Source organism: Ruditapes philippinarum, unplaced genomic scaffold (assembly GCF_026571515.1).
Source record: "Ruditapes philippinarum isolate M1 unplaced genomic scaffold, ASM2657151v2 ctg12166_1_1_1_1, whole genome shotgun sequence".
Lineage (NCBI taxonomy): Eukaryota > Metazoa > Mollusca > Bivalvia > Venerida > Veneridae > Ruditapes > Ruditapes philippinarum.
In genome coordinates this window covers 6,716-18,881 of record NW_026866424.1, presented here as the reverse complement: position 1 = coordinate 18,881, position 12,166 = coordinate 6,716, and the positions used below count along the sequence as shown (strand labels likewise).

General features: G+C 32.8%; 2 protein-coding genes across 2 annotated transcripts in view; one reads left to right on the top strand and one right to left on the bottom strand.

Annotated features, from left to right (window-relative positions):
- The window catches only part of LOC132732428 (sushi, von Willebrand factor type A, EGF and pentraxin domain-containing protein 1-like), a gene marked incomplete at its 5' end in the record, with an annotated part of 34,023 nt that extends 22,806 nt beyond the window's left edge, over positions 1-11,217 (bottom strand). The window contains 3 exon segments of the mRNA XM_060718844.1: positions 7,852-8,107; positions 9,922-10,247; positions 11,017-11,217. Of these exon segments, the coding sequence (XP_060574827.1) occupies positions 7,852-8,107; positions 9,922-10,247; positions 11,017-11,203 (769 nt within the window).
- LOC132732429 (multimerin-1-like) lies at positions 4,254-7,475 on the top strand. The gene is made up of 2 exons (XM_060718845.1): positions 4,254-4,760; positions 6,789-7,475. The coding sequence occupies exons 1-2, from the start codon at positions 4,262-4,264 to the stop codon at positions 7,271-7,273; spliced, it is 984 nt and encodes a 327-aa protein (XP_060574828.1). The 5' UTR covers positions 4,254-4,261; the 3' UTR covers positions 7,274-7,475.
- Positions 11,218-12,166: the final 949 nt, after the last annotated feature.

Here is a 12,166-nt window from a genome sequence, read left to right as displayed (position 1 = left end):
AGCGACTCGCTTTGTCATTTATATTTACAGCAGTGTATTCTTATGTCAAATCGACAGCTCTTTATGTTAAATAACAACCTGGATTTAAGGGAGTTGTAACGGTGCCTGGACTCTATATTAGGGTCATTTGTGACCAAAACTAGGTCCACACCCAAAAATGGTGACTACCCTTATATATAGTGTCCAGACCCAAAAAAACAACAAGACGGCCAAGATGGCCCTAGATCGCTCACGTGACACATGTTCCAACTCATCCGAGCAATTACCTTGACAAGCATTCTGGACAAGTCTGATAATTGAGTAAAAAATGTGACCACTAGAGTGTAAACAAGGTTTTTCCATATTTGGGCGGTGTGACCTAGTTTTTGACCCCAGGTGACCCATATTCAAACTTGACCTAGAAATCATCAAAACAAACTTCCAGACCAATTTCCAGGATATTTGGGTCAAACAGCCACTAGAATGTTAACAAGATTTTTTCATTTTTAGCTCCTGTGACCTAGTTTTTTTATCCGAAATGACCTATGTTCGAACTAATACGAGCAATTATCTAGACAAGCATCCTGACCAAGTTTGATGAGTCAAAAAATGTGACCACTAGTGTATTAACTAGGTTTTTACATATTTGGATGATGTTTTGACCCAAGGTGACCCATATTCGAACTTGACCTAGAAGTCATCAAAACAAACTTTCACAACAATGATCCAAACAGTAGCCATTAATAAGATTTTTCTATTTTTAGCTCCTGTGACCTAGTTTTTCATCCGAGATGACCCATGATCAAACTCATCTGAGCAATTTACCTTGACAAGTATCCTGACAAAGTTTGATGATGATTGAGGCAAAGATGTGACCGCTAGAGTGTTAACGAACAAATGTGGACGGACGACAGTCGATGACATTCAACTATCCTAAAAGCTCACCCTGAGCAAGCTCAAGTGAGCTAAAAAAAAAACAAGAGGGCCATGATGACCCTGAAATCGCTAACCTGTATATAAGCCCTTGGGGCGGGGCTAATTTCAACCCAGGGGCTTTTTATAACCAACTTGGTAGACACCCATTAGAGGATGTTTCATAATAAATATCTAAGATCTAGCTCTTGGGTTTTTTAAAAGAAGATTTTTTAAATTTTTACTATAGACATATAAAGAAAATCAGACCCTCGGGGCGGGGCCAATTTAACCCTGGGGCTTTTATTTGAACAAATTTGGTAGACACTCATTAGAAGATGTTTCATGCTTAATATCTAAGCTTTAGCTCTATGGGTTTTTTAAGAGAAGATTTTTTAAGTTTTTACTATAGACATAAAAGGAAAATCAGTACCCCGGGGCGGGGTCAATTTTGATCTCAGGGCTTTTATTTGAACAAACTTGGTAGACACTCACCAGAAGATGTTTCATGCTTAATATCGAAGCTCTAACTCTTTGGGTTTTTTAAAAGAAGACTTTTTAAGTTTTTTTACTATATACATATAAGGAAAATCAATTATCCTCCGGGGCGGGGCCAATTTTGACCCCAGGGCTTTTATTTGAACAAACTGTGTAGACACTCATCCGACAATGTTTCATGCCAAATAGTTAAGCTCTAGCTCTTTCGGTTTTTTAACAGACGATTTTTTAATTTTTTGCTACATACATATAAGGAAAAGCAATGACCCCCTGGGGCGGGGCCAATTTTGACCCCAGGGATTTTATTTGAACAAACTTGATAGATACTCAATAGAAGATGTTTCATGCCAAATATCTAAGCTCTACCTCTTTGCGTTTTATAATAAATGACAAAGTTATGGACCGGACACGAAAGTGTGACAGACGGACGGACGGAGCCTATTTCTATATCCCCCTTTTTTCTTCGAAAAAGCGGGAGACAAAAATAGTGGCCTGGACCAAAATTTAAACTCCACCTGTATTAAAACATGTTACATCTGCGTACCAAAAATATTTTTAATCCAAGTCGAAGCGACATTTTTTTAGCTAAACTGAAATACTATGTGTCAATTTAATTTTGTGGTGTTAAGCCTTATTTCATATTGACTTGTATTTTTAATGTTACAACAAACTACCAAAAATAATTTCAATGAATTGACTCCTTTATGAGATATCATCTTAAAACTTTATTTTGCGCAAAATTGAAGATGAAAAGTGGACAGAACTATGTTAAAATTTAGTGGTCTAAACCCAAGTTTGAACTTTTTCTAGTAAAACACATGTGTATAGAAAAAATATAACAATCCTCCAGGAGTTATCATCTGGAAACATTTTGTTCAAAAATCTGAAGATTTAGAGGAGTATAAATCTGTTGACTTCTTAAATAGTTATCGTCTAGTGACCATTACTTTAACCAAGATCTGACAATTAAAAGGGGCATAACTTTGTTAAATATATGGGTGTGAACCCAAATTCAAACTTGACTTGTATTTTATGATGTGACACATATGTTCCAAAAATTACTGCAATCTGTTGACTCCTCCAAACGTCAGTGTAAATATGATTAATTTTTTTAAAGACATCATGAAATGTTATCATCAATATATCTTTGCGCTTAAAGCAATACTATGGGCCGGACACGATTTTTGTTCAAGGTCATGCTGTGACCTTGAACTTCAAGGGAGCGACCCAAATTTGCGCGCGACACGTCGCCTCAATATGGTGATCATTTCTGTGAAAAAGTTGTAAAATCCGACTCCAAAAAACGAAGTTATGGCCCGGACATGATTTTTGTTTAAGATCATGATGTAACCTTGACCTTCAGGATAGCGACCCAAATGTTGAACGCGACACGTCGTCACAATATGGTGATCATTTCTGTGAAATAGTTGTTAAATCCGAATTCAAATAACGAAGTTATGGCCGGACACGATTTTGCTTTAAGGTCATACTGTGACCTTGACCTTCAAGGTAGCGAACCAAATGATGCACGCGACACGTCGTCTCAATATGGTGATCATTTCTGTGAAAAAGTTGTAAAATCCGACATCAAATAACCAAGTTATGGGCGAACACAATTTTGCTTCAAGGCCATGCTGTGACCTTGACCTTCAAGGTAGCGACCCAAATTTGCGCACGACACGTCGTCTCAATATGGTGATCATTTCTGTGAAATAGTTGAAAATTCCGACTTCAAAAAACGAAGTTATGGGCCGGACACGATTTTGCTTCAAGGTCATGCTGTGATCTTGACCTTCAAGGTAGCGACCCAAATGGTGCTTGTGACACGTTGTCTCAATATGGTGATCACTTCTGTTAAAAATTTATAAAATCCGACTTCAAATAACGAAGTAATGGACCGAAGTTATGGACCGGACACGATTTTGTTTCAAGGTCGTGCTGTGACCTTGACCTTCAAGGTAGCGACCCAAATTTTCGCGAGACACGTCGTCTCAATACGGTGATCATTTCTGTGAAATAGTTGTAAAATCCGACTTCAAGTAACAAAATTAAGGACCGGACACGAATTCGGGACGTACGTACGGACGGACGGACGGACAACCTGGCGACTATTATGCTCCCCCAAAATTTTTCGGGGAGCATAAAAATCATTTCTGTTTATTATTTCCCCCAACAGTTGTACACATTTTAACTCAAATTTAACATAATTATGGATATGTTATAGAAATGCGCAAGAAAAGTTTGAATTTGGTCATTGTTCGGTGATTTTGGACAAGGTTATCCCTCTTGAATGTTGGAAAATAAAATGAAATTTTCAGTTTCCTACTCTTACTTTTGTGGAAATATATGTATTAGGCTGAACTCGCATGTGCAGGTATTTTACCAGAAAATACAAATCAAGCTTGAATTTGGTTTTGATCCGATTATTTTTTAAAAGAGTCATCCTTCTTGAACTAAGAAAAAAATAACAAATATTTAGTTTCTGCTTTAATTTTGGTAGAAATGTACGTATGTCCGAGGTTGACATTGCGTGTGTTGGTATTTTACCCGAAAATACAAGTCAAGTTCTATTTTTGTCATTGTCAGATTTTTTGACAGTCATCGCGCTTGAACTTGGAAAAGATTTAAAAATTTAGAATTTCTAATCAATATCTTGGCTACCAATATGCAATAAGCAATTTGCAAAAGGTTAATACTGACTAGTTTCAGGGCCTTGAACTTTGAATAAAAATGGTTTGAGTTAACATTGAATAGTTCAAGGGCCTTGAACTTTTTCAAGTTTAAGATAAGCACGTGTCACAAACTATGTGTTTGATTAATTTGCACTAAAGATTGTCATTTGTACCTCATTTGTACATTATCTTATCAGTTAATGTACTGTCTGCAATGGTCTACCATAAAATTTCTTTTTAAACTAATTTTAAAATCACGAATCATGCACCTCATCGGAGAAGCGACTTTGCTTTTATTGTGTTGGATAATTCTTTTGTCTTGGTGCAATGGTTTGCAGCAAGGAAACAAACTTAAAATTGACTCTGATCAAAATGTTTTAGAGAAGGTTTTAAAACGATTAAACGCGCTAGAAGTAAAGTGTGAACTCCAAACTGATGAGAATTCCGAACTTCGACAAAAAGTGGCAGCTCTTGAGACACAAATAAATGCCCTGCAAGCCGAGAACAAACAAATGGGAACTAACATCCGAGTCTTGCAGACGCGCGACCAGATGCTTATTGAAGAAAATAGAAATAAAGAACGTCATGTAAAAGAAAATAAGAAAAAAGAAATCGACACAAAAGACGGTAGCGACAAGTTTTCGACTAATAACAACGTAGATGATCCTAACAAAGCTCTGGATGTTTCAATATATTCAGGTTTATTTCTTATATATGTGTCACAATGTAAAGTTTGTAGTTGGGTAGTAAACATGTAATATATTTCATTTTCACTTTAAAAAGCGATTCAAAAGTATAAGTAAAAGCTATACATATTGTGTAATCTGACAGTTAATTCGATTCATATATATGACACTTTTTTGTAATTTATGAAACTTTTATTATGTCTGTTGTTTTGATGGGTCTCCTCTGACTTCTTACCAGTTCAATGTTGTTCTCAACTAGAACTCCGCAAGTCGGATGTGTCGCCTTGTGAACAATATAGTTTAGGAGAAATGACCGGGACAAAAATGAAATATGAAAATTAACAAAGGGCAATTACTCAAAAAATCAGAAGTGCAGAGCAGCAGTTTCTATACACTGCACTTCTTATCAATAAGATCTATCATCCTATGAAGTTTCAAGTCTATAGCTTTTATAATTTATGAGAAATGGCATGGACAAAAATAAAATATAAAAATTAATAAAGAGTAATAACTCAAAAATAAGAAGTGCAGAGTACAGGTTCTTGTACACTGCACTTTTTCTTAATGAGATCTATCATCCTATGAAGTTTAAAGACCATAGCTTTTATACTTAAGGAGAAATGTCCTAGACAAAAATAAAGTATGAAAATTTACAAAGGGCAATAACTCAAAAAATAAGAAATGCAAAGTACCGGTTCTTGTGCACTGCACTTTTTCTTAATGAGATCTATCATCCTATGAAGTTTCAAGTCCATAGCTTTTATTCTTTAGGAGAAATGGTCCGGACAAAAAAAAGTATGAAAATTAACAAAGGGCAATAACTCAAAAATTAAGAAGTGCCGAGTACCGGTTCTTGTGCACTGCACTTCGGGTCACTATAACAAGCTTGAAGTAAATCCAACTTATCATGACTGACATATGCTCCGGACAAGCTTAAGGGGACGTCGACGCCGCCGACGCCGACAACGACGCCGCCGACAAAAGCAACCACTATATGCTGTTAAATTCATTGGTCTGGATAACAACAAGATAAGATCTCATTCTTTTAGGATAGCGCGAGCTTCAGGAATGTATAGAGATATAGGTGTCTTAAAGAAACGCATTTTTGGTCTGTAATGCTTTCTTATCGCATAAATAAGTAGTTCATACTATTTTATTCTTCACGCCAGTTCATGTTTGTTTTGCCTTTTTCAAATGTTTATGTGCAAAATATTTTACTTGTTATCTTATGTGATTATGCGTATTATACGTCTTATAATATGAGTTAAGAAGGTTAAACCAGTCAAGTGATAGCAGTTAATTATTTTTTCTAAATTATAAACAAAGAATCTGCCAAATGCCAATAAAGATGATATGATGATAATAATATCATAATGTTTGTGCTGTTATGATGATGCTTTCTGAATAAAAATGATAATGTGATAAATATGAAAGTATGATGATAACATCATAATGTTTGTGTTGTTATGATAATGATTTCTAAAAAAAATGATAATGTGATAGATATGAAAGTATGATGATAACATCATAATGTTTGTGTTGTTATGATAATGATTTCTAAATAAAAATTTTAATGTGATAAATATGAAAGTATAATGATAACATCATAATGTTTGTGTTGTTATGATAATGATTTCTAAATAAAAATGATAATGTGATAAATATGAAAGTATGATGATAACATCATAATGTTTGTGTTGTTATGATAATGATTTCTAAATAAAAATGATAATGTGATAGATATGAAAGTATGATGATAACATCATAATGTTTGTGTTGTTATGATAATGATTTCATATTTTCTGTATTTTTTAAAATCTTATTATGTTTATTTTTATGTCTTTGATATTCGTAGGATGTCCATTACTGCAGACAAAAGTGGGATGTTTTATTCATCAAAATAGATATTATATATCTGGGTTATTTTTCCGACATAGGTATTTAAACATATAAAAAAGTAGTGAATGAAAATTGCACTGTAAAAATGCTTTTCCTAGTGCATTTAGTCATGATAATTCAAGGATCTAATCTTTTCTTTCAGGTGTGAATAGCAGTCATTTCAGAAAAAATCTTTACAGGCGCAAGAAAAGAGAAAGCTACGTCAATGTTGCATTTTTCGCAACAATTAGAAGTCATCATTTGGAACACCTTTCTCCTAACCAACCGTTGATATTCGACCACGTCATTACAAACATAGGAAATGCTTATAACAACCACACAGGGGATTTCCGAGCTCCGGTAAGTGGAACGTACGTGTTTTCGGTGACACTAATGACCGTTAATAGTGGAACTATACACTGTCTGATGGTACAGAATGGAAAAGGCGTTGCTTACATATATCTCTACGGCACAGACACGCAAGACGCGACATCTAGCGTGACTGCGGCGTTAGAACTTCAAGAGGGAGATAACCTTGCTATTCATAATATGCTAAATGATGTCAGTATACACGGACATGGGTATACATATTTCTCAGGTTTTCTGCTTTATCAAGATTATTCAAACCCGGGTATCATTGGAAAGTAGTCTACATAAAACACGTTTCTAATGGGTCTGAAATTCTGAATTACATTTAATTTCTCAGGATTAAATTGTTTTAGAATGATTCTCTTCCTTAAACTAATCTTTATTGAATTAATGAACAATTGAATCTAAAACAATATGAATTACTTATAGCTAAGCCTGATTTTCCAGCTTGTAGAACAAGTCCGTTTGTGTATTATTTTAGGCACAAACTGGCACTTGAGTAGAACCATCGAAGTTCCGTAAGCTAACTGCATAGATTCCTCATCATGAGTTTCTGGCGGGATTTTTTTTAAGTCAACAACCTTAACCACTTGGCCACGGAAGCCGCAAGTAATTATAATCTTGTCACATGATAAACATGTATATATATATATATATATATATATATATATATATATATATATATATATATATATATATATATATATATATATATATATATATATATATATATATATATATATATATATAAAGAAAAGTTGACAGTCAGCATATAAAGTGGTGTTCCAAATTTTGTATATATTATTAATATAGACATATTTCATAGCATATAACAGAAACGGAAAATAATAACATACCTTCATGTAGAGCCCTTTTTGCAAGTGCTTCAAATTCCTCAAAACTGTCTAGAATGTAGGTTGACTCGTTCTTTGGATGAGAAGCAAAGTCATACAGTTCTCTTACATTCCCGTTCTGTATTCCAAACGTAAATATCTTAATTCCCTGTTGCCTAAGACTTTGGGCAACCGGTCTAGGGTTACCGCCGTTAGAGAAGCCATCTGTTACTAAAAATATCGCCTTGTTCGATGTCTCTCTGGCATTTGTCAAGACTTTCTGGATAATAAAAATGGCAAGAAAGCGAGTTGAGTACCTAAATTGGACAATGCAATTGTGGTTTTAAAAATAATGAAACACAAAATGAGAGTTTGTATATCTCATTTAATTGAATATGTCCTAATTCATACTACTAAGTCATACATACTATGGATTTTACTCGCTCGTCATCACTGACCATTCTTTAAATTATTTACAGGATAAAATAAATGTAACCTGTGTATCGTTTTCTGTTTATCACTGGTATATTGTATCCTCCGTGTTATGTTGTATTTGGTTGGTATTTGACTAAGTAACTGTTGTGTCGTTGTTTGTTTGCCTAACTATGGTAACGTTATTGTATAGTCTGTTTTGTAAGAGAGGTCACTGTGAGTTGAAAGGTTGTATGAATGTGTTCACTAATATTTCACGTGCATGACCCTAAAATCCCCGCGAAACATTTTCTTGCTTAAGTAAATATTTCCTTTCACCAGTTCCACATAGTACGAGTAACTGATAAATTACTTTCCAGTATAGTTGTTGATATTAGTAGTTGCTTAATAGTAAACTTGATCATCGTTTATGGAAAGTTTTTGTATGCTGATCCTGGAAAGAATTTATATATTTGTAATGTCATATTATTTCCCATTGATGACTTGGATGAAATGTGTAATTTTATTATTTTGTAAATCAATTATTTGCAAATCCTAAGTATTTTGTTTGTAGGCTCGTTTTTGTGTGTCCAACAATAAAATGATGAAATAGAAGCAAGTCTTCAATCATCCCCGGTTACATAAATAAAGCTCCTTTATATTTCATTCCATTTTACATTTTCATATTTCTGGAATCCTTAGTTTCGTAAGCAATTAAAACAATAACAAATAGACGCCCCTCCCTGTTCCCCTCCCCCGTCCCACCTTAAGCAGTATCCAACTTTGTAACATTAGACACGAGTGCAGCTAAATTTACAGGTATGGTAAAGAAAAAAAACATATTGCGCGATCATTGTTGTTATTACAAACATTACTTGAACACTCCTTTTTATTGTTTATTTCTTTGTTTATGTTTGTTTGTTGTTCTTTTTACCATAATTCATTTTCAGCTATAGAAACACCGCCATGACTTATTAATCAATTACATGTATTTTCAAAGATCAATTGATCTACCCTGAGTAAGTATTTTTATTTCATTATCATCCAAGAAATAAGCTTAAAGATGAATCGTCCTCATGAAACAGAGTTAAAAAGGTATTAATACATATATTAGGATGGTAATAAAAAACATATTTTAGGATGGTAATAAAAAACAAGTATGCAAAAAATAATCATTGATTAGATTTAATGTACATTATAACATATGCTTATAGAGTTAACTCAATTGATGCTAAATTACTTTTTTGTTTGAACAACTCTTGCTTTGTCTCACACACACACTCTAAATTCCTTGGGCGACCTTCCATCTTTCATTGTTGAAGAATTATTTCAGGTGCGAGAGGTAATTTATATTTTGTAGAACCACAGACCTTTCGAAGTTAGCTGGATAGCTTCCTTATATGAAAATATTCAACGTGCCGGGCTGGATTCCAAATACAGCGTCCTTGTGACCTTAACAATTTTAAAGAATATACATAACGCACTTATCAGAAGGTCCTAACTTAGTTTAATGGAACACTAATCGGAATTCTCAAAATTCAATAAAAGTGAAACTCTAATTGCATTAAGCCTTTAAATGTCTTGTAAATTTGGCTTTCCTAAAACTAAATTCAATATTCAGATTTTAACCTAGTACACATGTGCTGGTACAGTATTATTTAATTTAATTCTAACAAAATTTACCTTTGCTTCCAAGAGAGCTCCTAGGGTATAGGTACCTCCGCCTGAATATGTTATTTTCTTCAAATCTTCTTGAAGGAGGGAACATTTGTGACGGTCTTTGTGGTCGTCTGCTAAATAGTCCACGTGACGTATCACGCGCCCACGTGAGGAAAACGTAATAACCGAGACGCGTGTGTGATTTACATCAACCGTAAAATCTGACAAAAGTTGTTTAACAAATTTGATTTCTTCTCTAAAGTTGTTTTCCCCGACACTTGTAGAACTGTCTACTAGAAATACCAAATCAATTTGTTTGTTGGCTGTTTTCTTTAGATCTTGAATGTGGCCTGTGAAAGATAAGCATAAAATAAGTCAAGAGTTCATTTTCTTGAAAAAAAAATGACAGTTTAAAGAATGTGTTTATTGACAATTACCGGCACTCGAATTTTTGTGTTGCTCTTTTTTTCGTTACGTGTGAGGTATAAATTGTACACCCAAATTTTAACTACCTGGTACGGGTAAGGACATGCAGTGCGTATGTAACGCATGGTACGTAACAAAGATATGTGACTTTGGCGCTTTTGATATCACAGAAATGTGGGCTCTTTAGTGAACAACATATGAAACTATGTGAGCTGAGCGTGAGCATTCTTTTTTAAGGATTTTTTGTCTGAAAATTGCGCGTTTTGTCTCCTATTTACATGTATATAGATTTTGTTTATTTTTTGCATGTCTTATTATATATCATTTGTATTTTAGTTGAGAGTCCATCTTTTTGTTGTCTTTTTTTGTTATCGCAAACCTATATATGTTTTAGAATCATGTAAAGAATCATGTAAATAACATAAATAACATGCAAACCATTATAAGCATTAATTTAAGGTGTTCTCTATTTTATAACTACATTTTTTTTATTCAAAAAAGATTTAAAAATTATTTTTAAAAAATATTTATTTATTCATTCATTTTATTATTCATTCATTCATTCATTCATTCATTCATTCATTCATTCATTCATTCATTCATTCATTCATTCATTCATTTATTTATTTATTTATTTATTCTTTAAAAAAAATATATATATATTGTATTTATTATTTTAATAATTCAACTCACCTTTTAGGATATTTCCGAGCGTTTCTACTTTAGATTTAGAGTCCACTCTCGTAGAATGTGGTTTCTGTAGATATTGATTGTAATTGAATATTACAACTTCCTCATCATCGTCATAGTCCTGATTAAATTCCGTAAATCCGTCACTTAAAACAATTACGTAACACACCAACAGTAAAACAACTTTCATCTTTTATATCTTTACTGTTCGAGCATTTTTTATTGAAAAACTGGTAAAATTTACAGCTTCTTTCAATGATTTAAGTAGTTACTTTACCGAATGCTCTTCTAGCATATTAAATATACAGAAAAAATATACATATAATCTACTTATGAATTATTCCTCTATAACACTTTTCTCTTCAAATTATATATATTTTTTGTTCAACAAATTATAACAACAACATATGTTTTATATACGTATGCGAAAGCTACAACGTAGTCGTAAAAAATCATAATTCCTAGATATACAGTTCTTGGTCCAATATTTTGTTTACATTATTTAGAGATTGAATAAATAGACTGGAAATGCTATGCCAATAGAAATGGGGCAAAATTGTAGAACTATTTACTTTCTATAAGCATCAAATTTCAATTCTGTTTACTGCAGTTTAGAACATTCTAAGATAAGAATTTATCAGAGATGTATTATCAGATAGCAGGCTGGGCTTATCAGCTATGTTATCGTGCTGTGTCTTTATATCAAATTACGTTATATAAATCCAAGAATTTCTTCTCATAGCACAAAAGTTTCACGACCACATGTGTTGCACAAATATGAAAAACCTTTCTGATAAAGTAAAAAAATAAAATAGTTTAAGCCAGTAAAGCAAGTATTCAGAATATTCACACAAAAAAGAAAAGCTTCATTCATTCATTCATTCATTCATTCATTCATTTATTTTTTTTTTTTTATTTATTTATTTATTATTTACTTATTTATCTATCTATTTATTTATTTATTTATTTTTGTTTATCTGTTTATTTATTTATTATTAATTTATTTATTTATTTAATTATTGTCTTGCAGTGCCTTGCCTATTTTACCTTGCATATTTAATTAATTAATTAATTAATTAATTAATTAATTAATTAATTAATTTTATTTATTTATTGTCTTGCAGTGTCTTGCAATTAATTAATTAACTAATTA

Bases quoted from the DNA above. Each gene is read 5' to 3' on its own strand.
- LOC132732429 (XM_060718845.1), top strand. From the start codon at position 4,262: ATGTACTGTCTGCAATGGTCTACCATAAAATTTCTTTTTAAACTAATT. The intron at 4,761-6,788 runs GTTTATTTCTTA...CTTTTCTTTCAG, and splicing joins GGATGTTTCAATATATTCAG to GTGTGAATAGCAGTCATTTC.